The following is a 22,637-nucleotide window of genomic DNA, read 5'->3' as shown; positions in this document are numbered from 1 at the left end:
CTGGCATGTGGTGCTGGGGGATTGAACCGCGGGCCCTGTGCTTTGCTAAGCTTGTTTCAAGTAGGTGCTTTAGACCACTGAGCCATCTCTCCAGCCCCCTCAATTATGCAGTCTTGATTGCTGTCTTAGTGTGCCCTGGTGATGGGACCGGCATAGCAGGCACAGGGATTGAACCCATTGCCTGATCCTGCTTGCAGGTGCTTTAATCCACTGAGCTATTTGGCAAGGCCTTGTTCCTTTATTTATATACCCCTTTTTGTTTTGTCTTGTCAGAGATGGGTGTTCCATTGCTGTTAGAGAAGCTGTATTTGGAGAAGCCTTTAAAAGACTTTGTACTTTTTTATTGTTATTTTTATTTGTGTGTGTGTATGTATGTGTATGTGTGTGAATATTTCAAAATTATACTTTAGGGCTGGTGAGATGGCTCAGTGGTCTAAAGCACCTACTTAGAACAAGCTTAGCAAAGCACAGGGCCCGCGGTTCAATCCCCCAGCACCACATGCCAGCCAGCCCCGCCCCCTGGTGGACTGAGCTGGCCACACACAGACACACACACACACACACACACACACACACAAATAAATAAAATTAAAAGAAAAAAGAAAAAAATTATACTTTAAACCTTAAGGATAAAAGCCAAAAAAACCTTTGTTTTTGCTAGAGAGTAAGCTGTCCTCTATAAAATCCTAAATTAATTTAATCATTCTTCAAAATTTGAGCTTTCTCTCAGTGACCATCAGCCACTACACACACACAAAATACTTATTTGTAAATGTGATCATTTCTCTGATTCACCCAATAAGAAGTGCACTGGGTTTTTACTTTATAAAGCCTGGCATGAAAACAAACATAGAGAAAGAAGAAACGTGTTGATGGGTACATGGTTCAAAAGAAAAACAATGTACAGCTGTGGGCTGCCGCTACCACCTAGGACTTGGCACCCGCGCTGACCAGAAACTCTAAGCATCTGCCCTAGTAATCTACACCCAGGCACAGGGAAATGCTACTCCACATTTCTTGTGCTGTGTCCTCAAAACAAAGGGCAACTGTGTCTGAAGGTCACAAAGAATTCGGGTTTGTAATGCTGGTGACATTTGAAATGGACAACATTTTATAATGCAGGAGGACTGGAGTAATGGAATTTCTTCTCCTAAGGGGAAAGCCAAATTAATTGATCATATCCTATCTGATGTGAGGACAAGGTGTGTATATGGACATGGGGAGGTGGTACTGGGATTGAACCCAGGGCCTTCACATCGAGCTACATCCCCATCCCTTTTTACCCTGAGACAGTCTCCACAAGTTACCCATGCTAGCTAGCCTCAGACTCTTGATCCTCTTGCATCAGCCTGGATTACAGGCACATGCCGTCATCTATGTGCCAGGACTACAGGCACATGCCAATACTCTTGGCTGGATTTGTTTTATGTTTTATTTTTTGAGATAGCGTCTTGCTTTGTAGTGCAGGCTGGCCTCAACCTGGCAGCAATCCTCTTGCTTCAGCCTCTTGAGTGCTGAGATTACAGGTGTTCACTAGCACCAGGCCCAGTTGGATTTGTTTTACATAGATAGATAGATAGATAGATAGATAGATAGATAGATAGATATAGATATAGATATATCTATCTATATATATATTTTTTTAATCTTTTTTTTTTTTTTTCAGAACTGGGATTGAACTCAGGCCCTTGTGTTTGCCAGGCAAGCACTTTTTCTACTGAGCTATCTCCCTGGGACTATTTTTAATCCTATTTATTTATTTATATGGTACATTTATTTATTTGATACAGCTTGCTACACAGCTCAGACTTGTAGTGATGCTCCTGTCTCACCCTCCCCAGTGCTGGATTACAGGCATGTGCCACCAGGCCCAGTTTCAGTGGCCAGCACAGGGTGTCTCAGTTCCAGGGCCAGCATAGCATGTTGTACTGGGGATCCAACCCGGGTCCTTTGCTTGCCAGGCAGGAGTTTAGACTGCCAAGTTAAACCCCAGCCTGTATTTGCTTTAGGTAAAACATGAAGTGCACTAGAAGAGTACAATAAGACAACAAAAATGCCCACATAAAGACCAAATCAGAGTCTTTGGCAAAAAATGAATTTTTTGGGGGCGGGTTGGTGGCCGGCTCAGCCCACCCTGGGGGCAGGGCTGGCATGTCATGTGGTGCCAGGGATGGAAATTCGGTCCCTGCATGCTGGCCTAAGCTTGCCCAAGCAGGTGATTTAGACCACTGAGTTATCTCACTGGCCCTTGTTTTTTTTTTTTGTTTTGCTATGTTTGACTTTGAACTCTCTTATGTAGTCAAACTGTTGTTTAATTGGTGGTAAATCCTTTTTCCTCAGCCTCCCAGATTTTGGAATTACAAGTATGGATACCACATTTTGCTTTCTAAAAGGTTTTCTTTTTGTGTGTGACAGGGTCTTGTATGTCATTCATCCTGCCCTTGAACTCATTATGTAGCCCAAGCATGCATCACTATGCCCAGCTTTAAATTTTAAGAAGATTAAAATTTTAGAGAATTTTTTTCTAAACAGATTATTTTCTGACTCTGATAGCTCAGTGTACATAGTCTAACTCAAAAAGACCTTTGAAGAAATAGGGCATTATATGCCATTTTGTTTTGCTTTTTCCTTTTATTAATTTAATTTTTTTTAACAGTGTGTGTGTGTTTCTGGGGACTGAACCCTGGGCCTCCTGCATGTTAGGTAAGTGCTCTCCCCCCAGTGCTTGGTACTTGCTTCAGCTGTAATGTGCTGAGTGCCAGGGATTTGAAAGTGCTCCTGACAGCAGGCTGACCCTTGGGGGGGAGAGTTTGGGCGGGCTGAAGCAAGTACGAAGGTGTTGTGTACAGAGAGAAGAAGGGTCCTTATCCACGACTGAGTCTTTCAGGCCAGCCTTCCTCAGGGTGCCGTACATGTTCCTGGACCAGGCTGAGTAGTCCAGGAGAAGTAGAATCTTGGAGAAGGTAAGAGGACTCCAAAACAAACTCATTACCTGTAATTATTTTTCCTGCTTAGAAAAGCAATATATGGTCGAGCAAAAATAGCTAAAGCCTCCCGTAATCCTCCCTCTTCCTGCACATTGTCCACTCCTGTAAGATACTGAGCAAGGAGTGCTGCTGACACAAAGGAGTTTGTTGTTGTTCTTATTGTTCCAAGGATCAAACTTTGGACCTCGCATTTCCCAGGTAGGAGCTTTTGCTGCTGAGCTATCTCCCTGGCAGGTGTATGTTGTTCTGTTTTGTTTTGTTTGAGGCAGGGTCTCCCTATGCAGTTCAGGATGGCCTTGAGCTCACTTTGTAACCTAGGCTGATCTCGAACTGGCAACGATCCTTTAGCCTCAGCCTCCTCCTGAGCGCTGGGGTACAGGCATGCACTATGAAGCCTGGGTAGAGACGCAAAGTTCAAAGGCAAAGGTCAACACTCGTCCGCCGACCAAAAGGGGGCAGCAGGCTGCAAGCCTTGGAGCCCGCGCTGCCTCTCTTTGATACGTCCTAGTCGTAATCGGCCGCGCTACATACTGCGCCTGCGCAGGAGTTCCGGCCTTTTTCCCCCTGTGGTGCTGCTTGGCCTGCAGGTCTGTGTAGGGCCGCGGACGCGGGTCTATATTACACAGGATGGTAAGTGGGCATCTCCATCCCAAGGGTGCGGTTGCACAGGGCGCCCCGTCCGTGCTCGGACGCCAGCGGAAGGCCTGTGCTGGGCGATGCAGGGCTTGGATGGCGTTAGATTCTCGGCTGTGTTATGCCCGGGCTGCGGCTCCCAGCGTGGCCTTAATGGCTGCCGCCCAGTGCGCAAACTTGGGGGAGGGGTGGGTGAGGCAGGTACCCCAGCTGGAGCTCGGGGTCGGGAGAGGGTGTTTGTTTAGTCGGCGGCCCGCACGGATGTTGCTGGCTGGTCGGAAGGGGCACCGGCGAGCGGCCGGGCGGGGAAGTTGCTTGTCTCCGGCTCCAGGTGGGGGATGCCGGAGTAGAGACGGAGCGCGCGTCTTCGGCCGGCTCGGCCCCCGGCTGCTTCGTGCGGCTTCCAGGAGACGCGGTATTCGACTAGTCTTGCCAAAAATGTTTGTTCCCAGGCAAGGAAACTGATTTTTACTGAAGCCAAGACTGTCAGTGGCGCTAGGAGTCTGTGGCCCATTCTCCAAATGGCCCACGGAAGGACCCCGGAAAGGCGGTCGTTCATTTGGGGTACGCGTCTCCTGCTTGCAGTTAATCGCTGGCCCAAGTGATAAATGGCTGTTGGGATGGGACTCCAGGGGTGGGGTGAAGCGTTGCTGTAATTGCTAGTAAGCCATACTTTAATGGGGAGCAATAGCTGAGTTTGGTTTTGCCGGTAGTGACGACGGCGGTCGAGGCACGGAGGAAGTGAGCAGCCTGCAGGCTGAGGAGCTCTCAAGTGGGAAATAGTGTTTGGAACGGACGGGCGTTTGGCTGCTGTGCGGATCAGTGGGTCGCAAAAGTTTGTACTGCTTGTCGCTGAGAAAAGGCGCACAGAGGCTGTTTAAAAAGTAGAAGTGATGCCTTTGTGTCTGTTGAATCTACGCATTGGAGCCTGCATGTCCCATGCTGCTTTCCAGGAGCTGTAGCGAATCCTTTTTATCGCACTTTATAAAACTTTGTGACAGGTGAAAAGTAGAAGCGTGTGTTGATCAAAGCAGGAATAGTTACTACAGAAGTTGACAGTCTATGTATTTGCTCTTGAAAGGTTACTGATGTCACAAGTATATGTTAAAACATTTGTCAAAGTTTTAATAACACTTTTCTTTTTTTAAGGGTTTTGTTAAGGTTGTCAAGAATAAGGCCTACTTTAAGAGATACCAAGTGAAGTTTAGAAGACGACGAGAGGGAAAAACTGATTACTATGCTAGGAAACGCTTGGTAATACAGGACAAAAATAAGTACAACACGCCTAAATACAGGATGATAGTTCGTGTAACTAACAGAGATATCATTTGTCAGATTGCTTATGCCCGTATTGAAGGGGATATGATAGTCTGTGCAGCATACGCACATGAACTACCAAAGTATGGTGTGAAAGTTGGCCTAACCTTAAGTATTAAAACAATGATATTTTTATAGTTGAGTATCTCCTTTTTTTTTTTTTTTTTTTTTCCAGAGGGGAAAACTGATTACTATGCTAGGAAACGCTTGGTAATACAGGACAAAAATAAGTACAACACGCCTAAATACAGGATGATAGTTCGTGTAACTAACAGAGATATCATTTGTCAGGTAAGTTGTATTCTGGACTCCCACAGTGGGTGGGAATAACCCTTTTCCCACCACTCACTGTACTCGAGAATGTGTATTTGGGAGGCACAGCACATGTTAAATAGGTAGGTGATCAGCTGTGTTTGATCCATTTTTACCTCACTTCCATTTTTAATTTGGGGAAAGCCTTTTATGTGTATGAGTAGGGTTGGCAGGTAAATGGGGGAAAGCAGAAAGCTCTTCCCCCTCAGTTACAGTACAGGTTTGTCCGAGGCTGAATCCTGACCATTGCTATGTGGCTTTACATGCCATTTAAGTCATTGAGGTTTAATGAGACCTTTAAGACTTATATTTGCTTATTATAGTGTTTGAAACAGCTTTTTTTTTTTCATAATTTTATTGATAAATAGCAGACAGTTTCAAATCGCTAGGACAGTTTCAATAACTAACACACTGCATACATTCTTCTTAGTGGTTAATTGCTGTACAAGATGCGGACTTGATATCCTATTTACAAACACCACTAGAACAAATTCTATTCATTAACAGGATGTAACTATATATCCTAACCACTTTGAATACACATGAAACAGCTTTTAATGTACAGAAGTCCTATATGAAAGAATTTCAAAAGCACCAGTTCATTGGTTTCAAAAACATGTCAAGGGAACAATTGATAATTGAGTTTTGGTGGTCTTTTGTAGGAGCTAGGCAAATTTTTTTTTTTTTTTTTTTCTTTTTTGTATTTAGTACAGGGTCTCACTCATGGTGATTCTCTTGTTTTCAACTTCCCAAATCCTGGGATTGCAGGCATGTACCACACCCAGTCTCAGTCACCATCACAGTGTGCCCCAGGGGCAGCATGGCACAGGGATTGAACCCCTGCCTCTGCCTAAGCAGGCCCTTTAATCTGCTGAGCTATCTGGGCGGTCCTTCAGTGGGTGTTTTTGAGGCAAGGTCTTTGTAGTTAAGGCTGGCCTTGAACTCAGTAGCAGGGAGTGAGGGTTACAGCAATCCTTCAGTCTCCCAAGTGTTGGGATTACAGGCATGTGTAACCACGCCCATCTGGCAAATCCATTTTCTGCACAGGTTTTTCACTGTAGGTAGTATCTTTATATTTACTTTTGGATGCTAAACATGAGGTCTCTAAAACTTTGTTGAATTTAGCCTAAGTTCTAAAGGTGTTTTTAAAGTAACTGGATATTCCTCTTGGATTTATAAAAGTGTATCATAAATTTTAACAGTTAATGGCAGCTAAGAACCTTTTTTATAGAGAAAGCAATTAGAGTATAATTTATTCAAAGCTTACATGTGTTTGGAAATTTTAGCTTTACATACTGTGACAGTCATTGGTCAAATGTTTATAGAACCTAAGTCCACCTAATACACAATTGCTTGGTTGTTACATAATTGACCAAGTCGTAAGTAACAGTTGGAGGTGGGTAGGTTGAAAATTTTTTAAGTGATAACAGATCTGTGTGTTAAGGGTTTTAAAAATTTTTTCTTTGAAAAAGACAACAGATAAAACAGTGAAAGCAAGAGGTTACTAACCTGACTTTTTTATTTTTTTGCTGTAGATTGCTTATGCCCGTATTGAAGGGGATATGATAGTCTGTGCAGCATACGCACATGAACTACCAAAGTATGGTGTGAAAGTTGGCCTAACAAATTATGCTGCAGCATATTGTACTGGCCTGCTGCTGGCCCGCAGGGTATGTATAAGGTGACTGCGATAGCTAGGTGGAATTAGGTTTGTTTGGAATTGCCTTTGGGATGCTTACATGTGGGTAAGAGGCTCAGCTGTGGCTGTAGGAGAGTGCTTACTATTGCTCTGTGGCTGAGCAAGATCACTTTATAAATACAAGGCATAGTGAGATGGGAATGTGCTTTTTAGTAACTTGGGTGAAGCATTTGCTTTTCCTATTTTTTGTCCTCACATATATATGCATATCTGAACCAGCTTTGTTTAAAAGAATTTTCTGGGGCTGGAGAGATGGCTCAGTGGTCTAAAGCACCTACTTAGAACAAGCTTAGCAAAGCATCAGGGACCGCGGTTCGATCCCCCAGCACCACATGCCAGCCAGCCCCGCCCCCTGGTGGGCTGAGCTGGCCACACACCTCTCTCTCTCTCTCTCTCTCTCTCTCTCTCTCTCTCTAATAAATAAATAAAATTTATAAAAAAAAATAAATAAATAAAAGAATTTTCTGCAGTGCTGATAGATTTGTGTTTGTTTGATGGAGTAGCCACTCATCTCCTGTGACTCTTTAAAACACTTGCAATGGGCTAATGCTATTGAGGAACTGATTTTTTTTTTTTTTTCATTTTTGAGAAAAGGCAAGGTTTCCATATAGAGGCTGACCTTAAACTCGCAGTCCTCCTGCCACAGATTTCTATGACTTTTAGCTTGAATTTGAAAAGCCACTTGCGGGTTAGTGGCTGTTTAGCCAGTCACTGGCTACCCTATACCTTTGGCTACTCAGGTATAGGCATAGGTCTTTGGGTTGTTAGCATGCCTTAAAAACAGACTTGTGGGGATTTTACATAAGGCATGTTGCGAGTTTGTAGTTTGATAGAATGTCCCAAGTAATTTAGGCACATCAAAGCTTGAAAAATACTGCCTTCTACTATTTGGCACCTGGGCATTGATGGGAAGTTTTATTTTTGTTTTAGTCACTTTTGTGCCTAATTGTCAGCATTTTTTTTTTCTTTAAATCTTATTTGGTACAGGGTCTTGCTTTGTAGCTCAGACTCATAGTGATCCTCTGTCTCAGCCTCCCCAGAGCTGGGATTACAGGTGTGCGCCAGCATGGCACGCAGTACCGTGGGGATCCATCTTGGGTCCTTGTGCTTGCCAGGCAGGCACTTACACTGCCTAGCTATCTCAGCCCTGGTAGCATTTTTTTCCCTCCGTATTTATGGCAGGGCCCTACAGGGTCTCACTACATAGATCAGACTCGTGATTCTCCTGTTTGCAGCCTTCAGAGTGCTGGGATTACAGGTGTGCACCATTTTGCCCAGTCTCCATGGCTGTCTCAGCACACCCCATGGGCGGGGCCGGCACGGCACACCAAGAGTTCAAACCGTGGCTTCTGCACTCTGCCTAAGCAGGCGCTTTAGTCCACTGAGCTATCAGGCTGGCCCATGGGCAGCATTTCTTGTATGTGGTGTATTAGTACAGCTTGGGAATGAAGATTGAATTTTGCCATATTTTTGATATCCTAGTTACTGACTTTTGCAGTGTAGTTGTCAAGCACATATATTAATTGTTTCACATCGTGGGCTATAAATTTGTTTGAGGAGAGGGCATCATTATCAAATATGAGAGCAGCTTGGTTCAAAGAATGGCACAAGCTCAGTGAGACTGGCTAGGTGAAAGCATACCAGCAGTGGTCCAAATTAAAGTAACATTTGGAGTGTACAATACAAATGATCTCTTCGCCTAGGAATCTGCCCTTAAAATTTTCTTGGAGATTGTTATATAAAGCCATATGTGATTTTATATGGAACTAATGAATTATAGCCAGATAAGACAAAAATGTGGGGATTACTTCTCTTGAGTAAATATAAGGATCGGGGGCTTGGAGATTTGGCTCAGTGGTAGAATGCTTGCCTAGCAAGCTGGAAGCCATGGATTCAGACCTTGGTATCAAAAACAAAAACAAAAAAACCTCCCCTACGGTTCAAAAAATACAGTAAAATCAAAAAATGTAAAGATTAAATTAAGTATTACATACTTGTGAAATATTTCAGTTTTAGAGTGGTTTGAAAGTATTAAAGAGGCATTTATATCAACTTTTTTGTTAATAGCTTCTCAATAGGTTTGGCATGGATAAGATCTATGAAGGCCAGGTGGAGGTGACTGGAGATGAGTACAATGTGGAAAGCATTGATGGCAAGCCTGGTGCCTTCACCTGCTACTTGGATGCAGGCCTCGCCAGAACTACAACTGGCAATAAGGTTTTTGGAGCCCTAAAGGGTGCTGTGGATGGAGGCCTGTCTATCCCTCACAGGTAATTAGTAGTATTCAAGGGCTCAGTATTTCCCTGGTTGTACCTGGTAGAACTGTAGAAATTACTGAATCTATTAAAATAGCTACAGTTGAATACCTACTCTGTTAGTACTGTGCAAAAGGAACTTCGCACAGAAGGAATTGTAACCCATAAAGAGACTAGGGGCTCAGAGGTAGTGATCTGTTCAGGGTTTTAATAAGTGGAACGGCTGGGATGGAAACTAGTCTTGTATATTAATTTTGGTTAGAGGTGAACAACTGTTCTTGCCCTGTACATTTTCTTTTTTTTTGATACACTAGGATAAGGAAAAATGCAGATCTACAAAGCTTAGAAAAGATTCCTAAATATTCAACTGGAAATAGAATTTCAGGTAGCTCATGGTAGCTTCTTGGGTTGCAATTGAATAGAGGCATATCAAGCCCCTACCCCCAGATTGAACTCAGGGCCTTAGCACTGCACTATGCCCTGGTCTTTTATTTTGAGACAGGATCACTTGCTAAGGTGCCCTTGCTGGGCTCGAACTTGTAGTCATCTTGTCTTAGATTTCCTAAGTGCCAGGGTTACAGGCACGGGCCACCACATTTGGCTCATCTGTTAAATGTTTTTGCATGTTTTCTTATTGTGTGTAACAGCTGAAAATGAGGCTGTGTTGTAAATTCATCTCTGTTCAGAAACAATTTAATGAAGTACAAAGATTTCCTTAATTATAATCTTGTACAAATCATTTATTCCCCTTCACTCTGAGTCCACTGAGAAATGACAGGATTTGGGGAATAAGTTTGCTAGTACAGAATTTGTAGTGATAAACAGCTGGTGGTAATTGTTCTTAAAGATGTTGGTGGTGGCGTACAGTGGTGTGTACTTCTATGTGGAAATCTAAGGATCACACTTGAACCCAGGGGTTTGGAACCTGTGGAGGAGGGTGTGCATAGTGTGTTTTTCTTCTCTTTCTGGAATTCAGGGATGAGCTGCCAAGTGATGATAGCCCACTGACTGAGCAGTCAGTAGTTGGTCCTTTGGTTGCATATGATGTAGTAATTGTTTCAAGACGGGACTGATGGCAGCTACTGAAGTGAATTCCTATCAGTGGACTTAGTTCATCTATACTAAAATATGAAAACATTTATTTTAGTACCAAACGATTCCCTGGTTATGACTCTGAAAGCAAGGAGTTTAATGCAGAAGTACATCGGAAGCACATCATGGGTCAGAATGTCGCAGACTATATGCGCTACCTATTGGCAGAAGATGAAGATGCTTACAAGAAACAGTTCTCTCAGTACATAAAGAACAATGTAACTCCAGACATGGTAAATTTACCTAAAAGTGCTTGCATGTTAATTTGTATAAACAAGTTTGATGGGATACACTTTTATTTCAGGCTAGCATTTGAAAATTGAATCTAGGTATGTGTGTAGGTATGATAGAGTCACATAGTTGCTCTTAAAATGAAATTAGAATGTTGGGTGGGAGTACAGTAAATAGTGAGCCAGTATAAACTCATGAGGATGATGTACTGTAAGCATTGAGCTGTGCTTGTCAGCAGGTTCTTCATAGCAAATACGCGCTGTGTTCTGGACTGTGAATACCCGAGGCATAGACACAAAGGAGCCATATAGATTCTGTCACTGGCTCTGCATGATGTTGCACAAAAGGGAACCACGTTGCAGAAGTGAGTCTAATATTGGAAATTTGTCAGTCTGAAACTTGAATTTCTAGGGGCATCTCTTTTAAGACATTGGACTACCCTGGTCCTGCATACTGTGCCGGTCCCACCCCCCGGGTTAGGCTGAGCTGCTACCTAGACCAGGCATGGTGGTGCACACCTGTAATCCCAGCAGCTGTAATCCTAGCACTGGGAAGGCTAGAAACAAGAGGATCACTACGAGTTGCGTAGTAAGACCTTGTACCAAATACACAAATGAAAGAAGAAAAAAATCTTTGGACTAACTGAAGATTATAGTGCCAGTTTTGAAGTTACAGTGAAAATGTACAACTCAAATTCAGATTATTATAGCTGTAAAACTGTAAGTTGTTTGTATACTCTTGGTTAAGAGCGTTGTAGTTTTTGGCTGTTCTTGTAGACTGTTAATTTACCTGGCATGCAAAGCATTTCTTCCTAAGCCATAATCCTGATCTGGTTGTGTCACAGCTGCTCCAGCTGCTCCAGACATCCGCTTCCATCCAGTCTGCTTTCAAGATACTCATTTGTTGATACAGTCCTATACCCATGCTATACTTAAGCCAGGATTCTCATTGACTTTTCAGCTTAGTTTTTTTGGAGGGGGGCAGATCTGAGGAGCTGGAAATTGAACCCAGGTCCCTGTGCATGCTCTTCATGTGCTTTACCACTAAGCTACAGCCTTAGCCCCTGGCTCACTAATTTTAGCTATGATAGCCTCTTTCCTCCTGGATACCTGCCAGAATCCTCTGCTAATATACCTGATGCGTTTCTGTTTTCACCGAAAATAGGACATAGGTAGAAAGTAATCAGTCTTTAAAAATAGAGATTAAAAATGCCAGGCCGAGGCAGCCTACCCTGGCTTTACAGAGGAGCCATTGAGCAAGAGAGTAGTGATTCCAGGTAAGGCAAGGTAGGGTGAGGGCCTCCCCGCTGCCTTCCCAGTCTTGAGCTCCTCTTTCCAAGGCGGATTATTTTTCTGGCTAGGCTTATTTTCAGGGAAATCAAATTGGAGGAAGTGATTTTTTACCCAACCAGGTTTTTCTTTTTTTGACTTGGGGACTCACCAATGTAGTTTAAGCTGGCCTCAAGTTCCTTCCTCAGTTTCCCAAGTGCTGGGAGTATAGGTGTGAGCCACCCTGTCCAGCCTCCATTGCCTAAGTCTTTTTTTTTTTTTTTTTTTTTTCACACAAGGTTTTGCCAAATTGCCTGGGGCCTGAAGGTGGGGTCCTCTTGTGTTCTGCCATGTGCCACAAGAGTTAACTTTGTTAAAGAAATTAGGTAGTTGAGGTCCTTTGTGGAGGGTGAGCTGAGGATGGAATCCAAGTCCCAAACTGAGTGAGCTACATCCCCAGCATTTTAGTTTTTTGAGACAGGGTTTTGCTATGTCCTTCAGGCTGGCTCATAATCACTTTGTGGCCCAAGCTGGCCTCAAGCTTGCCGTGACCCTTTTGCCTCAGCCTCCTGAGTGCCGTGACTACAGGCAAGGACTGCCATTCTAGCTCCCTAGCATTTTTATTTTTATTTTTTATTTTTGGTGAAACCAGGGATTGAACTCAGGTCCTTGTGCTTGCCAGGCAAGCACTTATTCCACTGAGCCATCTCCCTGGCCCTATTTTTTTTTTATTATTATTATTATTATTTTTTTTTTTTTTTGCATTTTTCTTTTTAAAGAGTGCTGCTTGTTTTCCTTCATGCTAAGCATATGCTCTACCACTGAGCCACACTCCTGTCTTTACTTTGCCTGTGTTTTTTTGCTTTAAGATTAGTAAGGTTTAACTGTAGTAGTCCAGGTTAGGATCAAATTTGGAGCCTTAGTTTCTGGGTGCTGGGATTGTAGGCATGTGCACCATGCCCAGAATTTTGATATCATGAGGGAGCTTTAGTTAATATACAGAATTTGTAATCGTGGATTTTTAAAAAAGCTATAGAAAAGATTGCTCAATAAAGAATCAAAATTGATGACTTCAGAATTCCTAGAAAATTCAGACCTTTTGACTTTAAGGGATGTTATGTTAGTGAGAAATGTAGGTACAAAAAAATTAGCAGTTGCTTATTTGTCCCTATTGTTCTGTCCTGGGCCTGCAGCTGTCAATGTTGGGACTCTGACCCTGTGTACCTAGCATCTTAAATTTTTTTTTGCGGAACCGGGGATTGAACTCAGACCCTTGCACTTGCCAGGAGCCATCTCCCTGGCCCCTTAAACACTTTTGGCATGTATCCTTATTGAATGAAAGAATGTAGGCCAGAGTTTTTAGAATGAGGAGCACAATATATGTTTTGCAAAAATAAATTTGCTTTAGAATGACTCAAGTATGGCTGAATTCCTTAGCAATGCACATAGGCTTTTCTTCAAAGTTGGGTTTTGTGAATAATCATGTTGAGTAAGGTAAACACTGGGAATTGGTTTGGAAAAGTTGGCTTACATTTACATGTAGTAGGAATTTAATCAGGGACTAACATTGGCTTGGATTAGGGTTTTTGTTTTTTTTTTTTTTTTTTTGAGAATCAGGCTTAGAAAGACAAAACAAGTAGTGGAACACTTTTGCCTTTATACAGTAGGGCGTATGAAATGAAACCAAGTACTGTTTGCTTTTCTTTCTTTCAGATGGAGGAGATGTATAAGAAAGCTCATGCTGCTATACGAGAGAATCCAGTCTATGAAAAGAAGCCGAAGAGAGAAGTTAAAAAGAAGAGGTATGAATCTTGCTGTCGAGAGAGAAATTTGGTGTGGTTCTTACATGCTTTGTTTCATTTTATGAGTCAGGCTTTCAGTGAGGTGCAAACTCGATCACTAGCTCTGCATGGTGTGGCAGGAGCTAAGGGAACCAGGTTTGCTAAAGTAATAGTGGTGATAGAATGTACTAGCCTCAGAAGCTCCTGAGGTGCCCTTTCTGTCCTCACACAGTGTAAAAATCACTTACTGCATTTTAAAATGGCTACCTAAAGAGATGGCCTTTTCATCTCACTAAAAAAATAACATGCACACTTAGCCATTGTACTGTTGTTTTTTTTAATTTGATGTTTGACCCTGTGGTAATAGGATAGGATTTCAGAAGTGCTTGGGAAAGTTACCTTAATAAGAATAAGAATATATTAGAACTTAGATTAACCTCCATCTGATAATAAAGTCTCATTTGAAGTTAATTTGTATCTTTAGCTATGCTTTATAAAAATATATATTCTTGGTTCTTTTTGTTATATAGGTGGAACCGTCCCAAAATGTCTCTTGCCCAGAAGAAAGATCGGGTAGCTCAAAAGAAGGCAAGCTTTCTCAGAGCTCAGGAGCGTGCTGCTGAGAGTTAAACCAAATTTCTATGAAGATTTTTCAGATAAAGACCAATAAACTTATTCATCAAGCAACTGCTTCTGTGTTAAGCTCTTGTTATAAGAGTCTAGGAAATAAACTGAAGCACAGGAATAAAACAGGTTTCTTTTCTCGAAGAAAAGTAATTTTTTCCAGAGAAAAACATCTTTTGTGTTGACTCCAGCAAAGTTCATACTTCTTGGGCTTCTGTTCTCTTTATTATCCCTCATATTAAGTTTGGCAAGCAACAGACCAACAGTGATCACTAGAAGTATTTCTTCTGCTTATTTATTATAACCAGATCATTAGTGGGAAGAAAACATACTTCAAGTTTACAATCTCGAAACAAAACTCGTGGTAATCCATGGCTTTAAATTTTTGAGAGCAAATGAAGATCACAGATTTAGTATATATTCACATTAACTAGATTAAACCTCAGCAGAAAATATACTAAGAGGTGTCTCATTTTATGGAGATACTGAAGGGTACATGCCAGATCTGACTGAAAATACATGGAAAAGGATCAAATATCAAGTTTTGCATATGAGGTTTATGTGAAAAACGTTGGGTGGGTAGATTTACATGCCTCTTAAACAGCCCTTTAATCCACAGGAAACAAAATGGGAAATTAAAGGTCTGCTTTATTTCAGTCTTGTAACAGTTACCACTTTCCCTATGGCTCAAAGGAAGGATAAATGGATTCTTCTATGGCCTCAAGATACCAGTGTTTACAGGGCCGGGTCTCAAACCCAGGCTCAAGCATGCTAAGCACACACTCCTTCCCAGCCCAATAATGAGCTTGGTAGCTTTGAAGATGGGCTCAACCATCTTTTTTGGTTTTTTTTGTTTTTTTTGGTTTTTTTTTTTTTGAGAGGGTCTTGCTATACAGTCCAGGCTGGTCTTAAATTTACTATATAGCTATCCTGCTTCAGCTTGGGTTATAGGCCTCTGCCTCATCCAGTTTTTAGGCTAGTGAAAATTAGGTTTCAGCCACTAAAATGAGTAATTGCATATTGTCAATAGAATACTTTCCTGAAGTTAAAAACCAAGGACTTTGCCAACTAGGTGTGGTATTTGATGTTTGAGGTTAAAATGTGTAAGTCTTACAAGAAACCATACTATTAAAATCCATCTTTTATCAAGGAGTAATTTTAATTAAACCTGCTTCACCATCTTGTTAATGTGCAAATGTTACCATGCAAAGACATTAGTAAATTTGTACAAATTTTAAACCCAGCTTCAATGCAAACTTTCCCGTAGTGGTATTTTGGGTAGTAGAGTGTAATACGAGTATTTTCACAGCTTTTTCCCTCTTTGTCAAAATTCACTAGCCCAGATTCACAAATGGAATTGGCAAAGGTAACGGCTTCTAAAAGCAGGAACTGGCACATGCCGGTGTGTGCCTGCTGTCGTAGCAAGGAGGCTCAGGCACAAGGATGAGTCCAGGGCTTTGATCCAACCTGGGTAAACAGCAAGAGCCCATCTCAAAAGCCAGAAGGGAACTTGAGTGCCCAGTGTTACTTCCATGATCATGTATTTAAGATGCTGGCTGCTTACACCCCAGGAGGATCTCTGAATCAGGAGCCATTCTTTTAAATGCTCAAAGTGGGTGTTCAGAAGTGGTAAGTCTATTATGGTAAATTTTGAGTTGTGTCCAAATTAAGAGTCGTTTGTGTAGGAAATTTTCTTCCACAATAATGTTTTTAGGTTATTTAGTATTAAAGAGTGTTCCATTTCCATTTGATTTGCTGTGACTTTGAGAGCAATACAAGAATAAAGCTGCTTCTCTAATTCTTCGCGAATTTCACTTGGAGCACCACGCAGTAGGTAGTCTTTGAGTAACTGACAGGCTTTTGCCAAGTTTGGTTGTATTACTTCCGAAGTACATTTCATTGTGTTCTGATCACAACTAGTTCTACAGTCTGTGCCATAGACACAGTCCAGGTCAGACTCACAGTGACGATCCTTGATGAGTTCTTTCAGGTTTGTCTCGGGCACAATTTTTCTCATATCCACCATTTTCAAATCATACTTATCATTATATCCTAGGTTTTTGGCACTGGTATCACACATAAGAAAGTTTCCATAGGGGCCATGGAAGACATCTTCCACAAATTCTAGAAGCCCTATGGCGATTTTAGCCTTTCTAGGCCATGATGGTGTGAACAACTGATCCATACTTCTTCTAAACCCAGATGGAATAAAAAGTTCAATGACCCATGGGAGGCTCACTCCATAAAGAGAGGTATATTCCACACTTTCCATGACATAGAGGTCACCGCAGAAGCCCATTAATTTGGGGGTATGTTCTTTATCTTGAAGTATCACCATGAGAAGAAACTCATTTAGCTGGAGGAGTGCCCATGCCGACTTTGCTTCTCCCAAGGACACCTGACCGTCCTTGTCTCCATCAGCTACCGTCAAGATGAGATTGACCAGTTCAGAGAGGTTTCCTTGGTCGCCCAATTTCTCCTGTCAAGACAAGAATCTGGCAGTTATACAGAAAGAATATTTCCTGTGTAAGAGTTGTAAGAGTTCCTGTGTAAGAGTAATACTCCTGCTGCTGAATCCCCATAAAGGAGTTTATATGTTACCTCTCCAAATGCGATGCTTTTAAAAGAAATTGATGGGTTTTTTTTTAAATGTAACTTCAGTAAGTCTATCTCTGTGTGTGTGTGTGTGTGTGTGTGTGTGTGTGTGTGTGCGTGTGTCTCTGTCTCTGTCTCTCTCTCTCAGCAGTGTCTCACCATATAGTTCAGGCTAGTTTTGAACTCACTGTATAACAGTTTAGCCTCAAACTCAATGGTCCTCCCGCCTTAACTTTGCAAATGCTGGGATTATTGGTTTTGTACCACAAGCTGATTTTTAAATAACCGTTCTCCTTCAGCCCTCTCAGATCCTTTGGATCATACCAAGACACTAAGTCACTATTTTTTGTCTTATTTATACATTTACTTCCAATTTGGATTTTAAGGTTTATCAAAGTTGTAACAATGGTCAAGTGAAATTTATTTTGTATGTATCGCATTAACAATTACTTTATTGTTCTAGTAATGGAGGTTAAAAGGTTTTCCCTGGTAAGGTTCTTTGGGAGAAAATAGTATGAAGTGTGTGTAAAATAGCCAAAGAAAGCTTTTGAGTGAAAATAAAACAGCAAAGCCAATTCTTTTCAACACTGTCATTTCATTTTTGTTTTAGTCTTTATATGAGTATTTACTTAAGTAATTTGCACCCAGTACACTAATTTTTTATTTTTCTATGTATGTTGCCCAGGCTGATCCCAAACTTGGGCTCAAGCAATACTGTCCCCCCAAATAGCTAGGATTACAGGCATGTACCACCACAGCTAAGTAGAGTGCACTAACTTGACTTTAGTTTGTTTTTTTGCATCGGTTTTAATGTAAAAATGTACAGCAATCTAACTAGATAATAAACTCCCCTGCATATCTGGACATTATAAGTAATGCTGGAGTCAAGTACCAACAAATGTCTTTTTCTTTGAATTGTTTCCTCAGGAATGAGTCAAAGTATCAAAATTTAGGATAGGATCAGGCCAGGTTCTTTTAAAGGAGACTGACACTAGCAACATGTGAATAGACACACTTACCTTAAATAGACTGTATACCATTTCCTTGAACTTCTGTACAGTGGTTCCCCTGGTTGGCTTATCAAAGAGCACTATTTCTTTCCTTGGTTCAAATTCAGTTCCAAAATCAAAATGGAGTGCTTGTTCCATTTGACATTTCACAACACCTGGTAGATTATCCCAAATCCCTAAATACATCTTTGTGAAAAAGAACAAGAAGTTATGTACTGAATAGAAAACCTGAACAGTGTATCACTACAAGCTGGTCCTGGTCGTGCATCACTGTAATCCCAGTACTCAGAGGCTGAGGCAAGAGGACTGCAAGTGCATCACTATCCTGGGCAACTTAGCAACTTCATGAGACCTGGCCTCAATACAGAATAAACAAGGGCTGGGATGCGTCTCAGTGAAAAGGCCCTAGTTTCAATTCCCAGTTAAATCCCACTGTATTTTCACCAAAATAAGACCTAACTGGAAAATATGCCATACCATGACTTTTCAGGATCCTCAAAATATAAGGCCAACTCCTACAGTAAGCCCCAGTTAAGACTGTTAGCCAGACACATACATTTAGTATGTCCATTGCAATACATGATATATTGAATTATAATATATACACATAAATATTATTGACATTGATACTTAAAAATAATAACATAGGGGGCTGGTGAGATGGCTCAGAGGTCTAAAGCACCTACTTAGAACAAGCTTAGCAAAGCACAGGGACCGCGGTTCAATCCCCCAGCACCACATGCCAGCCAGCCCCGCCCCCTGGTGGGCTGAGCTGCCCCCCCCACATAAATAAATAAATAAAATTTAAAAAAAATAAAGTTTAAAAAAAATAATAACACAGGGCTGGGGAGATAGTTCAGTGGTCTAAGTGCCTGCCTGGCAAGTGCAAGGACCTGAGTTTGATCCCCAACACCACACACAGTGCAAGCCTGAAACTGGGCGTGGTGGTGCATGCCTATAAACCCAGAGCTGGGGAGGCTGAGACAGGAGGATCACTACAAGTCTGAACTGTGTAGTGAGACCCTGTATCAAATAAATAAATAAATAAATAAATAAATAAAATGATAATATAAATTATAATTTGTAAATGTTCCAGCAGGTGCCTTTGAACAAGAGGTAAACATCTATGTAAACAGATGAACTTGAGACTTACTGTTGAATGACCAGCTGCAGTATAGACAGAATGCATGAATAATGCTTGATAATAAGTGGACATAGTGGTATCAAATATGAATCTTCATAATTCAATACATCATATGATGTAAAAATGTGCTACAAGCAGGCTATATAGACAAGAAACATTAAAGATAGCTCTATTGGGGCCGGGGAGATGGCTCAGTAGAGTAAGTGCTTGCCTAACAAAGCGCAAGGGTCTGAGTTCAATCCCCAGTTCTGCAAAAAAAAAAAAAAAGATAGCTCTATTAGGGCCAGCCTGATAGCTGAGCGGACTAAAGCGCCTGCTTTGGCAGAGCGCAGCGATGCGCAGTGACCAGGGCTTGATCCCCGGTGTGCTGTCCTGCCCCTGCCCCTGGGGCACGCTGAGACTGCAATTGAGACTGTGCGTGATGGCGCACACCTGTCATCCCAGCACTTGGGAGGCTGTAAACAGGAGAATCACTCGAGTTTGATCTATGTAGTGAGATCTGTAGACCCTGTAAACCCTGCCCTAAATACAGAAAATGAATAAATAAATAAAGATAGCTCTACTGATAGACATGAGAGATTGGGGCCAATGGGAATTTGGGCCCATTTTACAGAGTTATGACCATGTTTCAAAAAATGACATGACTATATTTGAATAAATGTAGATTTTTAGAAGTGAATAAATTAGTGCAGGTTTTTGTACATGAAAAATATAGGACATCCCCTGAAAATATGCTCTATCACATATTTTGAAGCAAAACTAAATATAAAACCTAGCCTCCTGTCAGGGAAATCTGTCTGTCTGTCTGTCTGTCTGTCTGTCTGTGATCCATGAACATCTATAGAGTCTTCCTCCTCTGAAAAACACAAACAAGCATTAAAAGTACTAAGGTTGAACTTTGATTTACTTTTGAACAACAAGTAAGAAATACTTCAAATATTTTTTCCTCAAATGAATTTTTTTATTATGAAAGCAATGCAAGCCTACATATATTTTTGAATAAACTGGATAGAAGGATGTAAAAAATTCCTCCACATTTCATTTCCCTTATCCTCTACCCCAGAATATCAATCTTAACTATCTATCTGTTTAATTATCTAACATTGTATAGTGTTTATTATTTATTATTTATTTGATACAGGGTTCTGCTATGCAGCTCAGACTCATAATGATCCTCCTGTCTCAGCCTCCCCAGCACTGGGATTAGAGGCAGGCACCACCATGTGGTACTGGGGATAAAGCCTGGGTCCTTGCACTTGCCAGGCAGGTGCTTAGACCGCTGAGCTATCTCCCTAGCCCTAACAGTTTTTCTTTTTGTAGTGGGGATCAAACCCGGGCCCTTGTGCTTGCCAGGCAGGTGCTCATGCTGCTGAGCTATCTCCCTGGTCCTGCATAGTGTTTACATCTTATATCTTACACAGAGGTGGGAGTCTCTGCAAGGAGCACCTGACAGGGCAATGTATGGAGTTGTGAGCGAAGTCAAAGAATCAACGGAGACCCCAAGAAGAATGGGTGCCAGGAACACGGAATGTGTCTAAGGAAGATGCAGAGAACATGGCCACGTGCCCGGCAACCAGCATGGCCATAGGGGCAGGGCTGCCCACAGCTTTAGAGCCCACATCCCACTACAGTGTGTTATGAATGCTGAATAAGTGGTTGTAGGGTTGTTTACACGGCTGATTTGGGTTTTGCTTTTGTCCAATCCCTTTTTAAAGATTCCCCTATTCTTCCTATTTCTCCTTTTTAGAACAGGAGTGTTTTATATGGTTTTCTTGTATTTTGGAAGTAAGCAGGGTTTTTTTGAGGCAAGGTCTTGCTTTGTAATTCAGACTGGTCTTACATTCACTATGCAGTCTGGGCTGGCCTCAAACTCAAAGCGATCCTCCTGCTTCAGCCACCTGAGTGCTGGGATTACAGGCATGTGCCACCATGCCTGGCCTGTTTTTGAATTCTTAAAGAGAATTTGCCTTGAGTCCTGAAGGAGACTTTGGCCTTCAAGTTTTAAGCAAGGCTCTTTCCCTCCCACCTGTGAAGTAAATGGGCTTCTCCTACCACGCACCCCCGACACGATGCACTTCCTCCACATGGGCTCAAATGCAGTGGTCAGCCAACTGACCACGGACTGAGGCCTCCAAAATAATCCATTTTTCTTTTTAAATTTTAAATTGACTATCTCAAGTATTTTGTTACAGTAATGAAAGGCTAATACAGTCTACTAATTTGTGACTTCTTGTACTAATTCTGTGAGTTAGGTACCATCATTATCATTTTCTTGATGGGGAAACTGAACCAGAGATAGGTAGGTAATAGCTGAAGGCAACACAGTAGTGGTGATGCCAACATTTGAAACTAGCTGGTTAAGACTAAGAGCTCCTAATCTTAACCACTTATTCTAGTGGTTGCCTTTCTTCTGTATTAAAAAATGAACAGGATCTGGGCATGGTGAAATCCCAGCTACTTGGAAGGCTGAGGCAAGAGGACTGCAAGTTCAAGGACAACCTGAACAACTTAATGTGACACAGTCTCGAAAAATAAAAGGATCTGGGTGTAACTCCATGGCAGAGGGTCTGTTCAACATGTGCAAGGGCCTGGATTCAATCTCTAGCACCTAAAAAGGGGTCATATTAATAATACTATTAATGCAAACAAAGATTATATCACTCCTCCTCTTCAAAACTTCCAATAAATTCCCAATTCAATTAGAATAAAGCCAATAGTTCTTTCCATAGCCTGTTGATCTTGTACCACTTTCTCCCTGGTTCTCTATGACCCAGCTACTATGGTCTTTCTCTTCTTGGACCCTACCAAACTTCCTTCTGTTGCACAATCTGCTTCCCTTGCTATAGGTTAGTGTACTCTCTTAGACGTCTACTTCCTGTGGTGAGCTTCTCACACCACTCAAATGTCCTCTTAGAAAGGCCTTTCCTGCCCCCCTATCTACAATAGGTTCCTCTAACTCATCTTGTTTCATTTTTCTCAGAGCCTTTAGCACTGTGTGACATTATCTTATGTATTTATCCACTCATTCATTATATACCTTTGCTCATATTAGAACATAAAACACAACTGGAACAGTGGTGCATGCCTGTAATCCCAGCACTCTGGGAGGTAAAGGCAGGACTGTGAGTTTGAGCCTAGCCTGGGCAACTTAGGAACATCTTGACTCTAAATAAAAAATAAGAAGGGCTGAGGATTTATTTCAGTGTAGAGTGCTCCTGGGTTCAATTCTCCCTACTGAGGAAAAACAAAATGAAACAATCTCCTTTGCCCAAGGTGTTTTGTTGTATTTTCTTCTAGTTCAATGGTTATTTTATGGTTTTTATTTACATTTCTTTGATGATAAGTGAACACAACTTTTTTTTATTATGTTTACCAGTTGTTTGTGGCTGTTATTTTGATTTTTGGTCATCCTGTGCCTGTCGTTTAATTCTCCATTCAGGTTTGTGTTCTCTGCGATGTAATCCCTGAGAAGTCTTCCCGACTTCCTTTCTCTAACGCATGTCGGTTCTGTCCTACTCTGTGCATTTTCTATCAGCTCACCCTGTGGATCTCCTACACGGAACACTCCATATTTTATAATCACAGAGATTACTTACTGTTCATTTAGCAACCATTTGCTTCTACAGTTTTCTGGGATAATGTAAAGTTCATAGCAGAAGTAATCTAGTTTGTCTTAATCATATATATAT

At 41.6% G+C, this 22,637-nt stretch overlaps 2 protein-coding genes and 2 non-coding genes across 5 annotated transcripts in view; 3 read left to right on the top strand and 1 right to left on the bottom strand.

Annotated features, from left to right (window-relative positions):
* Window positions 1-3,525: 3,525 nt before the first annotated feature.
* On the top strand, window positions 3,526-14,319 carry Rpl5 (ribosomal protein L5). Of its 2 annotated transcripts, XM_004635729.3 has the most exons (7): window positions 3,526-3,617; window positions 4,770-5,007; window positions 6,837-6,919; window positions 9,016-9,218; window positions 10,351-10,528; window positions 13,508-13,596; window positions 14,106-14,319. In XM_004635729.3, the coding sequence occupies exons 1-7, from the start codon at window positions 3,615-3,617 to the stop codon at window positions 14,203-14,205; spliced, it is 894 nt and encodes a 297-aa protein (XP_004635786.3). In that variant the 5' UTR covers window positions 3,526-3,614; the 3' UTR covers window positions 14,206-14,319. The 2 variants fall into 2 exon arrangements, with proteins under 2 accessions (XP_004635786.3, XP_023576083.1); XM_023720315.1 differs by lacking the exons at window positions 3,526-3,617; window positions 4,770-5,007 and adding an exon at window positions 5,124-5,228 and having other exon boundaries at window positions 6,785-6,919.
* LOC111817932 lies at window positions 10,189-10,283 on the top strand. The gene has a single exon (XR_002822023.1). It is a non-coding gene; the product is annotated as a small nucleolar RNA SNORD21 (small nucleolar RNA).
* LOC111817933 lies at window positions 13,679-13,809 on the top strand. The gene has a single exon (XR_002822024.1). It is a non-coding gene; the product is annotated as a small nucleolar RNA SNORA66 (small nucleolar RNA).
* Window positions 14,320-15,075: 756 nt separating the features above from the next.
* Fam69a (family with sequence similarity 69 member A) overlaps window positions 15,076-22,637 on the bottom strand; it is a 37,167-nt gene continuing 29,605 nt past the window's right edge. Inside the window, exons 3-4 of the mRNA XM_004635727.3 lie at window positions 17,814-17,990; window positions 15,076-16,678 (exon numbers count right to left, since the gene is read on the bottom strand). Coding sequence (XP_004635784.1) covers window positions 15,866-16,678; window positions 17,814-17,990 — 990 coding nt within the window. The 3' untranslated portion in view covers window positions 15,076-15,865. The remainder of the gene's footprint in view (window positions 16,679-17,813; window positions 17,991-22,637) is intronic.

The sequence above is a fragment of the Octodon degus genome, unplaced genomic scaffold, assembly GCF_000260255.1.
Source record: "Octodon degus isolate 3935 unplaced genomic scaffold, OctDeg1.0 scaffold00074, whole genome shotgun sequence".
NCBI lineage: Eukaryota > Metazoa > Chordata > Mammalia > Rodentia > Octodontidae > Octodon > Octodon degus.
Note: the sequence above shows the minus strand (reverse complement) of the source record. Positions and strands in the feature narration are given on the sequence as shown.